The sequence below is a fragment of the Paralichthys olivaceus genome, chromosome 12 (assembly GCF_024713975.1).
Source record: "Paralichthys olivaceus isolate ysfri-2021 chromosome 12, ASM2471397v2, whole genome shotgun sequence".
Taxonomy (NCBI): domain Eukaryota; kingdom Metazoa; phylum Chordata; class Actinopteri; order Pleuronectiformes; family Paralichthyidae; genus Paralichthys; species Paralichthys olivaceus.
The window spans coordinates 7,942,482-7,962,046 of NC_091104.1; the positions used below are offsets into that span (position 1 = coordinate 7,942,482).

At 43.9% G+C, this 19,565-nt stretch overlaps 2 protein-coding genes and 1 long non-coding RNA gene across 6 annotated transcripts; 2 read left to right on the top strand and 1 right to left on the bottom strand.

The window, feature by feature from the left end:
* Positions 1–57: 57 nt before the first annotated feature.
* On the top strand, positions 58–6,255 carry kif3cb (kinesin family member 3Cb). Its single transcript, XM_020098044.2, has 8 exons — positions 58–1,845; positions 1,942–2,043; positions 2,171–2,293; positions 2,569–2,687; positions 2,785–2,901; positions 3,671–3,785; positions 4,072–4,250; positions 4,533–6,255. Exons 1-8 carry the CDS (start codon positions 445–447, stop codon positions 4,681–4,683), a joined length of 2,307 nt encoding a protein of 768 aa, XP_019953603.2. The 5' UTR covers positions 58–444; the 3' UTR covers positions 4,684–6,255.
* On the bottom strand, positions 3,259–10,413 carry LOC138412160 (uncharacterized). The gene is made up of 3 exons (XR_011244642.1): positions 10,291–10,413; positions 4,717–4,800; positions 3,259–4,262 (listed from the first exon to the last, which is right to left on the bottom strand). It is a non-coding gene; the product is annotated as an uncharacterized lncRNA (long non-coding RNA).
* On the top strand, positions 6,641–19,411 carry asxl2 (ASXL transcriptional regulator 2). Of its 4 annotated transcripts, none has more exons than XM_020098043.2 (12): positions 6,641–6,868; positions 8,003–8,085; positions 9,134–9,242; positions 9,455–10,138; positions 10,837–10,955; positions 11,828–11,948; positions 12,148–12,207; positions 12,761–12,921; positions 13,143–13,239; positions 13,333–13,438; positions 13,790–14,522; positions 14,981–19,411. In XM_020098043.2, the coding sequence occupies exons 4-12, from the start codon at positions 10,123–10,125 to the stop codon at positions 16,715–16,717; spliced, it is 3,150 nt and encodes a 1,049-aa protein (XP_019953602.2). In that variant the 5' UTR covers positions 6,641–6,868; positions 8,003–8,085; positions 9,134–9,242; positions 9,455–10,122; the 3' UTR covers positions 16,718–19,411. The 4 variants fall into 4 exon arrangements, with proteins under 4 accessions (XP_019953602.2, XP_019953601.2, XP_069391214.1 ...); XM_020098042.2 differs by having other exon boundaries at positions 9,455–9,596; XM_069535113.1 differs by lacking the exon at positions 6,641–6,868 and adding an exon at positions 7,762–7,924 and having other exon boundaries at positions 9,455–9,596.
* The last annotated feature ends 154 nt before the right edge of the window (positions 19,412–19,565 follow it).

The following is a 19,565-nucleotide window of genomic DNA, read 5'->3' on the forward strand; positions in this document are numbered from 1 at the left end:
TGGGTTTTAATTTTTTTTTATGTCTCAAGGTGCATTCAGGTGCTGTGTGTTTTTTTTTTTAACAGGGTTATTTATCACTGTCACAGAATCAGACCATGGCTGTGAGGAGAGCTCAAATCCAATTCGTCGCGCAGGTCACATGTCTGATTCCCATTGTCCGCAGAGCAGGGTGTGTACCAGCCGGGGGAGGCGGTGTGGGCTGGGTCGGCGGCAGCAGGAGCAGAAACAGCATCTTTCTCTTTTTTCTAATGTAGACATCCTGTGACTTCGCATCCTTCAGTGGGAGATGCTCAGGGCGGAGAGATGCAGCTCGGACTCCGGAGCGCGTGTGGAGGCGCGGGGCTGCGGTGGACGTCATGTGGGACAGAGGCTTGTTTTTATTCTAACGCGGTGAGGACAGGTGCGTTTGTCTTCGTCATCTAAACAAAAAAAAAAAAGATACAAATGTCTAAGAGCAAACAGAGCGAGGCGGTGCGGGTGGTGGTGCGGTGCCGGCCCTTCAGCTCCAGAGAGGCGGGGTGCGACAACATCCTGGAGGTGGATGACAAACTGGGCCAGATCACCATCAGGAAACCGAGGGCGCCACCTGATGAGCCCATGAAAGTGTTCACGTTCGATTCCGTGCACGGTTGGGACTCCAAGCAAAGCGACATCTATGATGATGCGGTGAGGCCCCTGGTGGAGTCCGTGGTGCAGGGCTTCAATGGAACCATATTTGCCTATGGACAAACGGGGACCGGTAAGACGCACACCATGCAGGGGGATTCATGGGACCCGGAGAGGAGAGGGGTGATACCAACCTCGTTCCACCACATCTTCACGCACATCTCCAGGACCCAGAACCAGAAGTACCTGGTGAGGTCATCGTACCTGGAGATCTACCAGGAGGAGATCAGGGACCTGCTGTTCAAAAACAACAACAAGAAGCTGGAGCTCAAGGAAAACCCAGACTTTGGCGTCTACGTGAAAGACCTGTCCTCGGTGGTGACTAAGAACGCTGCGGAGATCGAACACGTCATGAACCTCGGCAACCAGTCCAGGTCCGTGGGCTTCACCAACATGAACGAACGCAGCTCCAGGTCTCATGCCATTTTTCTCATCACCGTGGAGTGCAGCGAAGTGGGGCCAGATGGCGAGGACCACATCCGAGTTGGGAAGCTGAACATGGTTGACCTGGCTGGCAGCGAGCGCCAGAGCAAGACAGGGGCCAAAGGGAAGCGGCTGAAGGAGGCAGCCAAAATCAACCTGTCTCTGTCAGCACTGGGGAACGTCATCACAGCTCTGGTGGATGGGAAGAGCACCCACATCCCCTACAGGGACTCCAAACTGACCCGCCTGCTCCAGGACTCACTGGGGGGCAATGCCAAAACCGTCATGATAGCAACGGTGGGGCCTTCGCACAAGAACTTCGAGGAATCCCTGGCCACACTCAGGTACGCCAGCAGGGCCAAGAACATCAAGAACAAACCTCGGATCAACGAGGACCCCAAAGACGCCCTGCTGAGGGAGTTTCAGGAGGAGATCGCACGCTTGAAGGCGCAGCTGGAGAAGCAAGGGATGCTCGCAAAGGAGAGGAGGAGGATAAGAAGAAATAGCAGAAGGCTGAGCAAAAACATGGCCGGCATGGAGGAGGAGATCTTTAAAGAGAGGGATGCAGAGGTTTTTAGGGCCCTTCAGGGTGAATCAGACGGGAGACTTTACATGAAACAGTGCGACGACTGCCCCAAGAGTCTGTTCTACCAGGGAGGCAGCGAGAAGTTGAGGCCCCTGAGTGAACACAGGAAGAGTGTGGAGGACATGCAGTGGGATCAGGATGCTCTGGAGAAGATCATAGAGAAATACAAGGTACGGGTGAAGATCACGTGTCTCACTATTAAATGTCTGGTGATTTGAGGAACAATGAAAAGCTGCGTTAATAATTTATCACATCTTTGTTGACAGACTATGGAGAGCAAACTGTTAGTCGGAGGAAAGACGATAATTGATCACACCAATGAACAACAGAAGATGCTGGAGTTGAAGAGACAAGAAATTGCAGAACAGGTCATTTGTAATTTAAAAAAAAATCAATAATCACGTAAACAGTACTTTTTAAAGTTGTTTTACTACATTGGAAATCTGACCATTTTTTGATTTCTAACTAAGCTGAATGTTTGTCCGTGATTTGCAGATAAGGAGCGAGCGAGAGATCCAGCAGCAGATGATGCTACAGGAAGAGGAGACAGTGGAGATGAAGGAAACCTTCTCCTCAATGCAGCAGGAGGTGGAAATGAAGACAAAGAAGCTGAGGAGGGTAGGATGACTCACTCACCGGAGCAGTTAATCTTATTTGCACGTGAGAAGACGTCATAAGGGAGGTGGCTCATGTGGGTCCGGATTTCTCTAAATGGAGCTATCAATTTCTGATGTTTAGGAATAATTCAATTCCTTGTTTCTGTCCTTCTCCACTAATGGCTTAAGATTGGTTTGTTTCAGTGAGAGGTTTCTATTGCAGCTTCACACTGTGATTTAGTCCAAGTGAAAACACTTGTTAACTTGTGGTGTCTGGTACGACCCTGCTCTGGACAGATATATGCCAAACTGCAGCTGGTGAAGGCAGAGATTAAAGACGTCATTGATGAACACGTCATGACCAGACAGGAGCTTGAACAGACTCAGAACGAGCTCACCAGAGAACTCAAGTACAAGTAAGTACACTACCTACATCATTGAATACACACAGATAAATGTACAAAAAAAACAATGTGAACTCTGCTGACACATTCCTTTGGTGCATTTTTGCAGATATCTCTTAATTGAGAATTTTATACCTCCTGAAGAAAAGAACAAGATCATGAACAGGCTGCACTTTGACAGTGAGGAGGACCAGTGGAGACTCCAGCCGGTGCTTCCACCAGAGAGGTCAGTGGATCCATCGTCAATCATCTTAAAAGACCATAATGCACTGCAGCCCTCAGGTATCATTTGTGAGGTGTTAAATCGAAGGGGGCAAACATCCCTTCATTACAACTACTGTAGTTACTATAATTGAGGATGAAACACATTTCGTTTTATACTGTCCTTTTTATTATGATTTAACAAAATATAAAATTAAGTTTTTGTTTAAAATCCAGAAATGTTTTGGTGCACGGCTGAAGAGAGAACAGAGCGGCTGTTCAATTTAAATGCTTATGAGTTGGCTAAAGTGTGGAAAAGTTTAGTATTATCTGTTAGTTATTTTGCCATTTTGGATTTTTATCTTCCTTTTTACTATTATTATTTTCACTGTGTTGTTATTCTTTCATCTGGTTTTCTGTTAACTTTATTATATTATATTTACTATAAACCAAAAGCTCAAACACAACCAAGTAAATTGTATTTTCTCATAAAATGTAAACATAAATGCTCTTCTTTTCTACATGATTTATTCAGTTTAATATATTTTTTTATATGCAGGCCTGTGAAATGCTCGTATCAGGTGATTTAATCCACCAACCAATATATATGAGTCAGGCTCAAATTTTCATGTGAACATAGTGTCTTTCAAATTGTTTTTGCATTGTGTTCAAATTTTACCACTAGGAAGTGACAAAGTCCGTATGTGAGACTTTTTGTTTTCCAGCAGCTTAAATCTCACCTGCCGTACAAACTGAATTTAACTGACCCTTCCTCTCCTGTGTCTTTTTCCCAGCGCACCCAGTCGGGTCAAGAGACGGCCTCTCTCGGCCGTGGGATACAAGAGGCCAATCAGCCAATATGCACAGATCGCTGTTGCCACGGCAACTGGGGCCCCATCGAGATACCAGGTCAGTGCTCAGATATTCACAAGGACAGCTGGGAAAAGTACAGCAGAGACAGAGATGTGAAATATTGATCCTACGCTTCATATTTTGAATGTTCAAAGACGCCCTCTTTGCTGGATGATGTGAAGAGGCTTGTAGCCATGGTAACATTCACAGCTTAACTTGAATTAAAGAATTTATCTATCAAGCAGATGCAATCAAAAGTTTACATAGCAGTTAGGAGCATAGCAGGAGACAGGGAGGCGTCTTTAAAAGCAACTGCAGCTTTACTGTTGTCTCCTCTTTACAGGCTGAGAATATCATGCTGCTGGAGCTAGACATGTCTCCACCAACCATGTTCGCCTTGAACCTTAACGGCGCTCACCTGGAGAGGGCCTTCTCTCCGAGGCTGTTGGGGGATCTCGTGGTGAATGTTTCGGTCAGAGAGAGGGGTGCTGCATCGTCGAGGGTCAGGAAGTCCCAATCCTGGTGAGAGACTGGCTGAGAATGGCAAATGTTTGGAGATACTGAAAGTTCGGATATTAATGATTATTGATTTAGGATTGGACTGAACATAGCCAGAGCAAAGTTAAGTGTAGAATTGTTAAGAGTTGTGTCAGGTTTTGCAGTTATGCTGCATACTTCCCTCCCTTTACTACAAAATAAACGCACATTTGTGTTTTGTTTTTTATCATTTTGTGATATGGTACCTCTCCAAATCCAACATGTTGGAATTTTAACAATGTCAATCTGTGTTTTTATGGTCCTCAGGTATCAAGCACCACAAGCAGCATCTGTCACATCATCGTCATCCTCCAGCGCTCTGACGTCAGGATCTCAGAGCTTCTCTCCCGCTCACAGACAGAGACCGTCCTCTGCTGCCTTTCTTTCACTCGACGGCCCGGTTCAGACAAGCCCCTGATATGTGTCGATAGATGTGCACTGTAGGACTGACCTGAGTTCGGGGTGGCCCCAAGTACTCCAGGGGCATCAGGGAGAGGTGTGGGGGGGATGTTAGGCCTTGATTTTCTTTCTTTACCTTTGAGCAAGAATGATTTTAGTAAGCACCTATTCAACATAACTGGAGAGAGATGCGTCCTCCTTTAAATCCAAAAGAATGTCAGACACATGAATGCAGAGGATGAATCTGTGGAGCTTTTTCAACTGATTCTCTTCGCTGGCTTTTCACCTCTGCTAAGCAGGTTATGTTTTCACCTGTCTGTGTGTTTGTTTGCATATATGCAAGATTACGCAAAAAAAAAAAAAAAACCTGACGGATTTCCACGGAACTTGGTGGAAGAGTGGAGTATGTATCAGGGAGGAACCCATTAAATTGTGATGCAGATCCGGATTAGGGGGCAGATCTAGGATTTAATTTTTCACTTTTCACTTTAACATTGCGAGATAGGGCGTTTTATTTTTGTTTTCACATTTTTACCATTTTCCTAAAGATTCATTAATGGATCTTGATGGGAAAAAAATGCACATTTAAGGCACTTATATCTACGTGTTGTTGAAATTTGTTGCAGCTTGACTGAATTTAAAAGGACTGTTTACCCTTGGGGGGGGCGGGCATGGTTTCAATCCAGGTTTGGCTGAGGTCTTATTGCGTGGAGTTTGCATGTTCTCCCTGTTTGTGTGGGTTTTTCTCCAGGTACGTCTTCCTCCGACTTCCCTGGGTGTGAGGTTAATTGAATTCTCTTAATTGGCCGTAGCTGTGAGTGTGTATGGCTGTCTCTTTATGTTGACCCTGCGATACGCACCTCTGGCACCAATGGGATTGGCTCCAGCTCTCCCTGCGAACCTTAGATAGTAGATGGGTGGATGTTGGGCCTTGGCGGAGGTACATGCGCCACTCTAGTTTGTACTGGTCTATCTGAATAGCACAGCTAAAACTTCCAAGCTTGGGAGATCTTTTCACGCCTTGATTTCATGTTTGTTTTGTTTAACCATTGTTAAAGAAACTCTGCTTGATGAATTGTTGTTAAAATGTTGGGTCAAACTTTTTCCAACCCTAAAATCAATAGACTCTTTCCTTAGATGCTACAGTTTGGATAATTCATGTATTCTGTCAGTCCATGAAAAATGCATCTTTTTTCTACAAAGGAAACCAATCACCCAGGTCACATTGATTTTATACATTATTACCATCTCTATTTTAATTAAGCCGTTAGAAAGCTGATAAAACAGGAGTGATTTATTTTCAGGTTGACCGTGTGTGAGACTTTTTGGTTTTTCAGCAGCTTAAATCTCACCTGCTTAAAAACTTTTAGTGTTTTTAAAGGTTCAGTTTGTAGAATTTGTTGCACCTGAATACCCCTCAACCCACCCTCCAAATATGAAGTTGTCATAAAAACTCAAATGGTTGTTTAGTCTAAAAAATATGGCGGCCTCCGTAGAGAGGAGCGTCTCCTGATGTAAATATAAAGTATTTAAATATAAAAGGTAAAGAAAACAACAATTTGGATGAAACACACTAGTAAAAAAAAATAAATCACTAGGATTATTTGAATCCCTTTCACTTAAATCTTACAAACTGAACCTTTAACTGAATCTGCAGTCTTTATTTCCAGGGACCCCAGAGACGGAGCGTGATCGGGGGGCCCCCCTCACTTCTGAGTTTAAACTAAATGCTTGATGAATTGTTGCTTGAATTTGTATCTAATGTAATCGTGAGCCAAAAAACAAAATGTGTGGAGGAAGCTTGCTGTGGATTTGCTGCCTTATTTTTTATTTATTTTTTTCCACAGCTGAGGAATCGTGAAAAGTCCATGTGCTTACTCAAATAAACTGAAATGATCTCCTGCAGTTTTCCTGTCGTCCTGGTGCTGAGCTGCATCTGACAGCTAGAATAAACACGTGTGTGTGTGTGTGTGTGAGTGTGTGTGTGTGTGTGTGTGAACCTGGGATCTATATACAGTAAGATGACGTTTCCCTCGCGGTCACATGACTCTGTACAGTAAGTCCAACATGGCAGACGGAGTGGGTCTTACGCGGTAACTACAGCAACATTTCCTCCGAGGCGGACAAACCCGACAGGACGAGCCAGGATGAGGGAGCGACAGAAGAGGAAGAAGGGCAGGACGTGGGCGGAAGCCGCTAAAACGGTACTCTCGCTTGTTGCGCTTGTTTTTCCCCACTTTGTACAAACTGTGTTGATGAGTTCATGACCCGCTGCCGGAGCACTAATGTTGCGTACGCCCGCCGCGCAAGGCCCGTGTTGACACGGAGGCGCCGCAGCCGCCGCCTCCGCTGCAGTAGCAGCTGCAGCCGCCGCCGCCGTCGTCGTCCCCCGCCTCGCTCTTCCCCGCCGCAGGTTGAGCGCGAACGCGGGCGAAACGAAAGCTCAAGTTTTTCCCCGCACCGAAGCACGTCTCCGACAGCCCCCCCACCCCGCTGTGCGTGGTGTGCTGCGGGTGACACGTCTGTCACGGCTCGAAAGTAGAGTAGCCGCGTTAGCGCGCTATGCTAGCGCTAACCTGCGCTCGTCCACAAGTTTGTTTGCGAGCGAGCAGCGAGCGAAACAGAGCGAAGATGCGCACAGTCCTCATTCACCAACACCCTCCTTAAGTCACCACACGTGGATCGGTTATTATATCTAATCCATGCGAACGTCTGGTTAGACACTCAAATGAATGTTGCTAGCAGCCCTAGCTAGCCGCCTAGCCTAGCACGCTAACGAGCTGCGAAATGTCAAAACTCCCATCAACTCTCTGATAATTGGGTTTCAGGTGATTGTTTGTGGAGATATCAGCTGTGTGGTGATGCACTGGCACCGCTCAGCTGATGTTAGGCTCACTCAACATAGATTCAAAGTGTTAATACCTGTAAACATCCTTAAAGAAGTAGGTTAGGGATCAACAAGAGCAGAGGAAAGTAAAAGCGTCACAGTTTGTCTGAATCCACGTTTGTGGATGTGATTGTGTGAAATGTTTCTGCTCAGTGATTGTGGCGCTGCAGCTTCTCCCTCCTGCACATGTTATTAGCTTAGTATTGATCACCTGTTATTTATTGATCTGGATTATTCTGACTGTCACATCCTGCACTTGTACTGACCTGTCAGGAGGTTTTTGTTCACCCAAAAATGAAAATGCCGTCATTACCTACTCACCACTTTGCAGATGGAGTGTTTCAGTACACAAAACCACACCAATACAATTGAAGTAAATGGTGCATACACTGTTCAATGAAGATCCCTCATTGCATTATGGGTTTTGGATAATGTTGCCTCGTTGTTGCAGGTTTTGGAGAAATACCCGAACACTCCTATGAGCCACAAAGAGATCTTGCAGGTGATCCAGAGAGAAAGACTTAAAGAAATAAGGTAAATATTTTCAGCCCTCACTCGATGCATGTCCTTCTGTTTACATTTGCATGAGCGAGAGGGAGATCTTCAGCGTTCTCCCTCGGTTATCGATTGCTCACATCATGTTCTTTCTTTTCTCTTGATCACATAGTCGGGATTATTCCTATTTCAAATTAATAATTGTTTCATTTCTTTTTGTTTCATTGTCTCTGTTCTCATCCAGAAGGTAAGAAAAAGGCTAGCCCCCCCCGCCCCCCTTTACCTTAACCAAACTCACTGCAATGCCACTTTGTTTGGTTTGACCTTTTGCATGTTATTAACAATAACATGTCCTAGATTCAGTTGCTTAAAGATGCAGTGTTGCAAATACATGCATTTGTTTTTACATTGATGTCCCAGAGCCACCTGTTGCATAAAAACATTTTATCTTCAATTATTGTAAAATATGTGATATTCTAACAAAACTCAACATGACATCTGGTGACAGTGGTTTTATTTTGCTACATTATATAATCCAAAGGAATGAGGAACGTTATGTAAATTAATCAACAAACAATCAAGCAGCCATAACTCTGAGCTTATTTGTATAATTTCCATAAACATGTGATGTTGTTTTCCAACTCATTGAATTTTATTGCTAAGAAATTCCCTGCATCTCTTTTGTAAACACATTCACATGCATTGCATAACACAATATAACACAAAGGCACACTGACGAACTTTTTACATCTTGATCTCTTGCATCACTGTGCCGATGACTGGACCTCATGGGATTTTTATGCAACAGTCAACTTTATATCAGACTATTTTAATCTGAGACAATCAGTCCGATTCAATGATTAGATTAGACTTGGATTAATTTTATGCAACTGATACCGCATTAAAACATAGAGCAAATATTCCCACAGCTCCACCGACGTGAAACCGAACTCACACGTCCTCTTGATGCATGATTGCAATTCCTCCCCAGATATCAGTCCAGCCTTTTACCCCTCTCGCGTCTTTCTCCCTAGCACACTGATTTGTTGGGCAGATGTGTAATTTGCATTTTTCTCCCATGATCCAGTGGAACTTCACCGCTGGCATGTCTGAATGCGATGCTGCACACAAACTCTCGTGGCGAGGAGGGGATTTTCTACAAAGTTCCAGGCAGAATGGGAGTCTACACGTTAAAGGTCCGTTAAACTGAGAAAAAGCAGATTTCTCCTCATATATATACATGACCAGCTAATAAAGATAAGTCTGAAAATGAGCACTGTGAGATCATTTGAGATGACTGTACACTTGAGACAGTTTTTTTTCTTACCTGTCTCTGCTTGACTCTCCCTCTGATTTATCTTTCACCTTAAAACAATATACTGAATGCGCTCTATTATATTTAATGTAGAAGGACATCTTAGATGTGGCGAAGGAGCTGTCTGAGGAGGGCTCTGAGGAGAGCAGCGACAATCTTTCGGACTCCAGAAGCACAGAAAACAACAGCAGTGCCATCACTCAGGAGGGCCGGAGAGGACGGTGGATGCGGAGAGGTACTGTGCACTGGTTACAGGATCGTTAATATCTCATTGTACAGCACAGTTAATTGACTATCTCCAAAACCTGATATCATTTGGCATAGTTTGGAATAGCTTGATCACAATGTCAGCTAATACTTTAAAAATAAAATACAGTTTATTGTGCAGGGAAACACTCTCTCTTGCCTAATAGTTAAAATGCCGGATGACAGAAATAACTGTTGTTTGTAAGATGTTCTTCCTTCTGTGGTTAAAACCAGAAGAAAAGAACGATATTTCATCCATAATAACGTATTAACAAAGGAATATCGCTCTTCCATCGGTATATTTTTTACTAATTGGGTTCTGAGCTGTATTATGGCAACAAAAGTTGACGCCCCTTCTCAGCAGCTGTTTAAAACTCATTGCGGAAACACAGGAAAACCAGCTGAAGAAGCAGTAGACGAAGCATGTTGAGGGAAAGTGGCTTCACCACTTCACAAACATAAATGACAACATCTCATCACCAAATGTTTCCTGGAATATACACAGAGCATCAAACATGATGATAGCAAAAGGTGGGTTTTGTCTTTAAAGAAACGTGCTGTGTCCATAATGTTTTCTGTCAGCAGGGAAGCTGCAGGCCGCACATGATGAACGCATTGCAGCAGTTTTTTGCTCTTTTGTGTGTCTGCAGAGTCAAATCATAGTTCAGTTGTAAATTACGCACCTGATTGTTGCTGATTGAGCCTTTCGTCAAGTGCCAATTATTTTGTTTTCCTCAGGCTGTGCTCTCGCTGACTCTCGTTATTTTTTCTCTGCCACTTGAATATTTCTAAGCGACTGTTAAAACAGGAAACTGTATTTTTGCAGTACGACCCGTGACCACTTCCTCATAATGCACAAGTTACGAGCTGCCAAGCAAGTGGGAGGACTCCAATAATGTTGTATATTTGAACTAATCAATGCAAAGAGCCACAAATGCAGATAAAGCAACAACAGAAGGAAACAAGTGGGACTGCTACGGTATGTAGTAAAAGATGTTTTATTCGAGACAGACAGCCGAGGGGGCGGGGTTGTTATAACTAATCTTCCTTTTGAGATGCTCAGTGCTTCTTTAGTGATGTGAAATCTTAGTAAGGTAATGTCATCTGCCTCTTTGTGCACTGTGTTGGTTTCAGTTTCCTCAACACAAAAGCACGATGTGATTAAGTCTGAACACCACCCTCAGGAAGTGTATTTTGTAACATCTGTTTTGTGCTTTTGTATTTCGTAGTTCCCTCCAAGCTGCAGTCGCAGCCGTCGTCGCCGCAGCCTCGATGTTCATCGCCCTCTGTCCCCACTAGTAAGCTCATCTCTCCCTCGCAGAAACACAGCAAGAAAGCTTTGAAACAGGTACTGGAATTTAGGTCTTTTTTTTTTCTTGCATTCAAGTAGTTTCTCAATGGAGTTGACATATGTAGCATCTGTGCAATCACACATTTCAAATGTTATGAGTTCCTGCCACACCCTTCTGTAACACATAAATACATCCTCATGAAATATACTTATGTGTTTATTTATTTTATTTTGCTGTAATTTAACCAAGAAGCATCTTCAGATTTTCTCACCAGGTCTATTTTTTGCATATTTAACTTCACTTATCTGAACTTTTTGGTTTTTGATAAAGTCTGCCTTATCTTCCAGTCCCCTGTGCAGATTATTTAAAAACAATGATTGTGTTTGTGAGGAAGGCCTATAGCAGGTTCTGTTCTTATAATCCACCTATTCAACATTTTTTCTATCAGCTGCTTAATGCATCTTGTGCTCCATTTAATTTGATACCAATTGCACAGCTTGTAATTCACTCCATCTGTGCTGGTGTGGATTTTCAGCTCTGTAAGAACAATGTTTATTCATTTATAGGATGTGAGCAACCGGAGGAGGGGACTGGTGAAATATTAGTGTTTGAGAGACATAGGGTGAAACATCCTCCAGCGACTTCCTACATGTTTCAAACAGACGACAGAAAAAGCACAGATTCTTTTTTTCTTTATCCTTTTGACATTGTGCTTCTGAGGTGATCTGACGTCTTGACAGATTTACAAGGAGATGGTTTATGCTCGTGTTATGCAACCTGTGTTTCAGTGCTGCTGCTGTTATTTAGCTGTTATTCAACCAGACAAGTGGCTGCAGTTGAGTAGTTGGAGAGAAACAGAGGTTTGCACACATTCAGGCTGTGTTTCTCATACTGCTTACTGTTCCCTCATTGTTCTGCTCTTTTTCAGGCCTTGAAGCAGCAGCAGCAGAGAAACCAGCGCAGGCAGGGGGGGATGCCAACCACCTCCAGTCCCAGACTGCTCCTGAAAACCATCAAAGACATGGCTGACAACATAACTACAAAGGCTGGTAGGTATTATACTGTCAAATAAAATATGAGGAACAGGTGTTGATGATGATGATGATGTTTTACACAGATTTTAAGGTCAATGACTGATGCAGTCCTCAGACTGTTATCATAAACATACTCATCATCAAAACATCTGAAACACAGATCTCCGTCCTGCAGTTTCTCAGAGCTTTTCCTCCTCTTCATCTGTCCAAACAGACCTGGGCCATCCAGTCGTACCCAGGAAGGTTCCACAGAGGGCAGGTCGTCTCAGTGCAGGTAAGTCAGACTTCTGCTTTAATTCTATCGAGGGGTTTGGACATCAGAAGGGAAACAGCTGGTGATGTCAATAAATAGCATGTAAAGATCTAAACTTATTATGAATCGCTCTCATAATCAAGTATTGCCCAGTGTTGGTGTAGAATATTCCTTTTTGCTGTAGATGTCTATTGTTGTCAAAAACTATCACAAACCACATTGTCACATTCATATTCTTAATTAAATCAGACACTGGTTTATTTTGAGTTGATCCCACATTTAATGACTAACTGACGTACTCACTAGAGCAGCAAATGTGTATTAATCCGCTGACAATATAGAGTACTGCATTAGTGATTTGTTTGGGGAGAACAAACACCTTTCCCCTTTTTAAAACTGTTTCAAAATAACTTTTCTGGAAACTTACACGTGGCTGCTTGTACCCACATTGAATTAAATGCATTCGCTCTAGGGGAACAAGTGGAATTATACGACAATTAATGTGACTAAATCTGCAAATGTCAGCTGCAAGATTGAGTCTTGGCTAATGTATCTGTGTTGTTTTGTATTGCAGGGCAGATAAAACGTACCAAGTGTAACATAGACGTGGAGACTCCAGACTCCATCTTGGTGAACACCAACCTGCGGGCGATCATCAACAAGCACACCTTCTCTGTCCTGCCCCCAGACTGCCAGCAGAGGCTGCTCAAACTTCTGCCTGAAGTTGACCGGCAGGTGGCTCTAAACTTTGAACACTTCTTTTAAATTATCACTGTAGAACTTTAATATATTAAACTATCTCAAAGTAGTTTAGAAACTGGTCTTGTTGTTACTGTTTCCTGATGTAAGCCCTGAATTATACACCGTTGTGTATAAGTTAAGCACGAGTCGATGTGCTGATACAGAGATGTAGATTATGATGATATTAGTCATGACATTGTGCTTCCTCTCCACAGGCTTGTATGGACGGCCTTCTCAAGGTGACTAGTTCTGCCTTAAACAACGAGTTCTTCACATCAGCAGCTCAGTCTTGGAAGGAGAGACTGGCTGAGGGTAAGTGCGAATTTCTTTCAACTGATAATAAGAGAAAATTTCACAGAATTCACAGAAACATGTAATCTTGAAAAAATCAAATTTTCTTTTTAGGGGAATTCACGCCGGAGTTGCAGCTACGAATGCGTCAAGAAGTTGAGAAGGAAAAGAAAGTTGAGCTCTGGAAGGAGGCCTTCTTCGAAAGCTATTATGGTGAAAAGTAGGTCCTCCTCTTGATAATTCTTCAATTTAATTAAAAAAATTTTGATTTTCCAAACTCCAAAAGACAATTATTTTCAAATTCAAACCCGCTATTCATAAAACCTTTTCTGTTCTCTATTTAAAAAAAAATCTAATTTCAGAAATCCATCGTTATTAAGTCGTAACATTTACAGTATTTAGAGTTGGATGAGATTTCGGATCCACACAACAATTACACAAACAGACACACAAATACACACATTTGATGTGTTTTGTAACAGTTTCTTTAAAAACCTCAAAGGTAAAAAAATATTTGTTCACTTTAACACAGTTGTCTCTTGTCTGTCTTCCTACTTTCCTCTCTGTATAGTTCTGGGCTCAGCTATGAAGAATCCAAAGAGCTGACAAAGACTGATCAGAATCAGGCGTCTGCCCGGCCCCAGTCTCCCCCTCATCAGACAAGACTGGCCGCTCAAGCATCAGAGGAAACCAAGGGCAGAAAGGAGAGCAGCCAGACTGATGCTGCTGCTGCTAAAGACCTGAAGTCAACACGGACATCGTCGCTGGAGCCTCTGAAAGCATCGCCCGCTGCAAAAGAGCCCGTCGCCACCATAGAGCCCATGAAGACACGACGCGCGCAGTACGCAGAGGATCGTAGGTTGAACACGACGGCGCAGACTGAGCCGACACCTGCAGTGAGAACGCCAGAGGCGGAGAGTCGGACTGACAGGAGAGCGGTGGGTCCGCTGCCCGATAAGGAGCCTAAAGAAGAGGTGAAGGAGGAGAAAACCAATCTCCCCCTGTCACCTGTGAAGAGGAGCCCTCCACCAAAGGGCAGTTCAGAGTTAAAAAAGGATCAGCCGACGTGTGCGGTTAAACCTGCCGAGAGTGAAGAGGTCATCCCTGAGACTGGTGGCCCCGCGGAGCCCCTAAAAAGAAAATCTCTCAGTGAGACGGAGGGTGAGCTGACACCAGAGAAAAGGCCACGTATGTCCTCAGTTTCCTCAGTGTCTTCGGTCTCCTCAGTTTCCCCGCCGGCATCGTCCATATCCAGCCCTGCGACACCAACGGCAGCGTCAAATCAGAGGGTTCCACCGCTCAAGGTTAGTCTGGTCTCATTGGTCCGTCTTGAGTATCAGAAGTTCAGGACATACAGGCCAAAAATCCAGCTCAGACAAGTTTGCAGCTTGTTTCTTTGCAGCGATGCTAAAGTAAGTTTGGTTTCACAGCAATTTGTGTGGATTCCAATGTCAAACCAGAGTCAAGGCAAAAATTTGACAAAGATGTTGTTTGCTCTGCATTCACAATGTTCTCCCCTGGACTTTGAAGGATCATTGTTAGACTTAATTGTCACTTAGTTTTGTGTTCTTGTCCTCGTCTGAGTGGAAAACATTTTTTCAATGAAGGGGAAAATATCCCTTTCAAAAAACATCCACAGTATTGTAGACAAGGTCTCAAGTAGTTTTTAGCTCTGCTGTGGAGAAACATTTAGTTTCTCATTTATTATATATCTGAATATCTGGAAATTGTTCTCTAACATGTCTTTCTTTTCTCATTCCAGATCCCAGTGTCAAGAATCCTCTCCGTTCCTGTGTCACCCAGCCAAGTCTCACCCAGAACCCCTCTGCCCGCCCCGCTCAGCAGCCCGGGCCGCACTGGCGCTCGCACTTTGGCTGACATCAAAGCCAAAGCTCAGCTCGCCCGAGCACAGCGAGCCGCGGCTGCCGCGGTGTCGTCTGCGTCGAAAGGAGCTGTGCCAGGCCCGGGGCCAGGAGGAGGCAGTGGTGAGCATACGCATCCATCACCCAGGTCCTGCCCGACATCCCCACAGACACCAACCAGGTTACAATCCACCTCCACCGGCCATCAGAGCAGTACGCCTCCTTCTCGACCACTGGAATCAAACGCGTCTCACACGTCTTATTCAAACAAACCTCAAAATAGTTCAAACTCATCAACACAATCTTCGCCTGTGCAACCTCTTAAGGGACAGGAAAACCCAGCTCCTGTTGGATCCTCAACCAGGACCAGCTCCTGTATCCCGGCCAACAACCCACTGGTCACCCAGCTTCTGCAGGGTAAAGAGGTTCCGTTGGAGCAAATCCTCCCAAGGCCACTGTCCAAGGTGGAAGTGGAGATGTCAAACTTACCCTCTGGGAGTAAGGGGAAGACGTCACACTCTGCTGAGCACAGGGCTGATGTGCACCAGTTTAACACAGCAGCACGGGCTGGAGTTTTCTCAGAATACTCGAGACACCACAGAGAACTTCCTGACAAGGAGACTCAGGAACAGATCCTCCAGGCTCTGATGCAGAGGAAAGTCCAGCAGCCCCAGCCTTATTTGGGGTTGGGGCCTCAGTACAAGGCCCATCACCTGGTGCATGCAGAAGACCGTCAGGACCAGGCCCGGATTTGCGTTGGCTTTTTGGGTCGTAAGAGGATTCCCAGGCCCGCCATGACAGGACATTACCTGCTCAACGTGTCCACGTACGGCCGAGGACCGGAGAGTAAAAGACTGCATCAGTCTGCCATCCCCAACACGTCTGTGTTTGGTTTCAAAAGGGAAAACGTAGAAGTAGAGCCGGTGGCGAAGGAAGAAGAACCAGTCAGGAAAGTTTTCTCTCCTGTTTCTGGGGTTAAAACGGAGCAGCAGGGCGTCACGGTATCCAAGTCTGAAGAAGCAGCGAGCTTTCAACATTGCTCCAACGTAAAAACTGAGCCTGGATCAGAGGACAGTGCAGCAGGCGCCAACAACAGCAGCACCAGTGCGACAGCCAAAGACACCAGCCCTTTTTCTCAGTCACACCGAGGGCACCTCGAACTCTGCAATAGTAAACAAGGAAACTCCGAGCCATATCTTACCCACGTGGACCCGAGTCACCAGCAGCCCCCTGCCTTCCAAACCCAGAAAACGCTCGATAATCAGGAACCTGTGGTAGCTTCGTGCTTCGGTGGCACAATCAGTATGTCCGTACCTCACACTCTGAACCGCAACGCTGCCGGCACTTGCTCCTCCGCTGCCTCGTCGGAGGCCGACGGGAGCGGCGTTCACGGCAGCGTCATGTCTTTCTCAGTGACCGTCACCACCATACCCGCCGGTCACTCGTTAGACCACAGCAACCAGGGCGAGCCCTCGCCTGAGCAGTCGTTCATCGAGGGCTCCAACATGGAGGACGTGCAGTCTAAATGTTACTGCAGACTGAAGGCGATGATCATGTGCAAAGGGTGCGGGGCTTTCTGCCATGACGACTGCATCGGCCCCTCGAAACTGTGCGTCTCGTGTTTAGTGGTACGATGATATGAAATTGAATCAGAAGTGGTTCATTCAGAGAAAACAGCCAGCGTTTGTGTGTCTGTGTGTGTGTCTGTGTGTGTGTCTGTGTCTGTCTGTGTGTCTGTCTGTGTGTGTGTGTGTGTCTGTGTTTGTGTCTCTGTTGGAAAGCTGAGGATTTACACTGGATGGTCTTTTGTTTCACGTCTGAGAGAAGTTGTTTTGTGCAATGGTTTTGGTAGAAATGTCGAATCAGTCTCCAATCAGATGAGTAGTCTGGTGTGTTTGCACTTGGCTAGGATTAGTGTCATATATTTTTTTTAATATATATATATATATATATATATACACATATATGTATATGTATGTATATGTATGTGTGTGTGTAGTTTTTAAAAAAGGAGGGAAAATGAATGTTGCTATTTTTGTAGAACGTAATGACTGTTGTGTTTTAGACTTAAACTTTGTACTATTATTGGGCCTAATCAGTCGTGATTAAAAGGCAAAAAAAAAAAGGGCGCTTATGATAATCATGGGTTGTAGAGTACCTCCTATTTGGCATTTATGCACGCATGGCAGGGAAGTGCAACTTACAGTAACTATTTTTAATATAAAAACTACATTTATTACTGAACACACTCAGATTTAAGAACTACAAAGAACGTGTATAGTTTTAGATGGAGAATATTAATAATATGGAATTTTTGAATGATGACTTTATAAGAATCAAGGGTGAAGCACTTGAAAACCACCTGGAGATAAGATGATAACTGTACAGCACTTAAATCCAAACACACAGAAAAAGAAGAATCATTTATATATATAAATATATATGTTTAAAAAAAAAAAACGTTTTTATGAATCAAGTCTTTTCCATTCTTGGTAAATAACTAACGTCACTTCCTACTGTATGAACCTGCTTTTATTTTACCCGTAGAAAGTTTGTAGATATCTGTTTCTAGATGTCTCCTTTGAAATGGGTTTTCTCGTGCTTGTATCTCTGTACACATGGATCAGCAGTGGCAAAGTAAAACACTCAACAGTGGGGGGGGGGGGTCCCTGTACATATTTGCTCATGTATGATATACGCCTAGATGTAGAAAAATGTAGAAAGATTTTTATTTTATCGGTGCAGTACACTTTGCTCGAGCGTATCCAGCTGTTTATTCCGAAATGATTTTCACTGTGGAAAAAGGAAACGGAGAAAAGGAAGTAAATTGTGCTAAAAATGCTTTAATCTGTAATGATTCAGCGCAGCATGTTCTAGAAAATAATCTGGAGGTTCAACGTGACACCGACTAACAGGCAGGTGCAACATTTCACATGTCAACATTTCAAATGGCCTTTTTTCCTGTGAGCGGAGGGAGCACCCCCCCTCCTCGTTAACGTGGTATTAAGAAGTGTTACACGCACAGAGTGATGCTGTATCACGTACAATGTGTGTGTGTTGTGTACAACGGTGAACCAGCACGTGCTTTATGATCGTGTGAACACAACACTCATTTTAAACCAACATATTAATATGCAAAAAGGCCAGTGTGAAGTGTTCCTGCCGCACGTTTTCCAGGTGCTCGTTTTTACTGAAATTTAAGATGCATCATTTATATTTCTGAAATCTGGCGGTGCAAAGTAAGCCTTTTTTTTTTTTATAGCAATCATTTCCAAGGTAAAATGCCAAAGTCACCAGAAGAAAACGAAAATAATCCGAACTTGTTTTTAAATGTCTGACTAGTTAATCAAAGTAATATATTTTAATTAATATATTTTAATATAAAAGAAAAACTATTTGCTAATTGTTTTTGACAAATCAACAGGGTATTTACTATGATAATGATAATAATATATTGGCTGTCCGCTTTTTCCTTTAATTTAGTTCTGACCGGACAGACCACCAAACAGAGAACGTGCCCAGGTTTCTGTTTCTCTGTCAGCCCAACTTTTTAAACGCATCCATTCATTTTGTGTTTTTTTTTTTTTCCATAGAGATGTTGTCCAGTGTGTTGATCCGTGTAGCCATGTACCTTTGTCATCACTTAATGAAAACAAAATGTGTGTCAATCAAAGCACAACTTGTAGTTCAGTGGATTAATCCCAAGTCAATTAGTAAATGTCTTTGATATAAAAGAGGGGGGGGGGGGGGGTTGTGTTGTTTGTAGAGAATTGGTTTTCAGGTTGTTGGGCTGGAATCTGGAGGTTTCCACAGATGTAGTGTAGTCATGTCACTAAAACTGATTCTGTTAACACAAAGCTCATTTGCTCCCCTCCATGAATATTTAGGTCTTATCTTGGTGGAACGTGATGGTGGAAAACTGTGTGTGCTCACGTAGAGGCGGGGACGGGGCCGCGCTGCCACAATAGAATAAAGAAAACATTCAATCGCAGCAGAAACGGCAGCTCACATCTCTGACAATGACTGAAACATGAACCAGGCAGCAGCAGCGGCCGTCCTCACGGTCTCTCTCACCTGTTCTGTGTGTGTGTGTGTGTGCACGTAGGGGGACAGTTCTTATGAGAATTGGAAGCCATCATGGGCGATCACCACCGTTTTTTTTAATATGTCACGTTCGTCACTACAGGTGAATTTGTTTTTAACGTGTCTCGTGTCATTTTGTCTCCATTTAAAACTCTGGTTGAATGTACTATAGTAATCAGCACTTGTAAACAAAGTGTATTTTATCAGAAGTTATAGACTATTATGAATAAATAATGAAGAGAAAAGTACTTTGTGTGTCGTTTTGTGTTTTGCTGATGGAACTCACACACACAGGAACACTTCTAAAATGTTCTGTGTGGTTTTCTGAAGTTGAAAAGAACACAACAGCGCCACCCACTGCTCTGTGTAGGTACTCCACTGCTGCAATATACTGCCCCCATG

Coding starts and splice junctions, on each gene's coding strand:
- kif3cb (XM_020098044.2), top strand. CDS start 445: ATGTCTAAGAGCAAACAGAGCGAGGCGGTGCGGGTGGTGGTGCGGTGC. Junction 1,846..1,941: donor AGATCATAGAGAAATACAAG/GTACGGGTGAAG, acceptor CTTTGTTGACAG/ACTATGGAGAGCAAACTGTT. Junction 4,251..4,532: donor GTCAGGAAGTCCCAATCCTG/GTGAGAGACTGG, acceptor TATGGTCCTCAG/GTATCAAGCACCACAAGCAG.
- asxl2 (XM_020098042.2), top strand. CDS start 6,812: ATGAGGGAGCGACAGAAGAGGAAGAAGGGCAGGACGTGGGCGGAAGCC. Junction 9,243..9,454: donor TGGGAGTCTACACGTTAAAG/GTCCGTTAAACT, acceptor TATTTAATGTAG/AAGGACATCTTAGATGTGGC. Junction 12,922..13,142: donor TGCCTGAAGTTGACCGGCAG/GTGGCTCTAAAC, acceptor TCCTCTCCACAG/GCTTGTATGGACGGCCTTCT.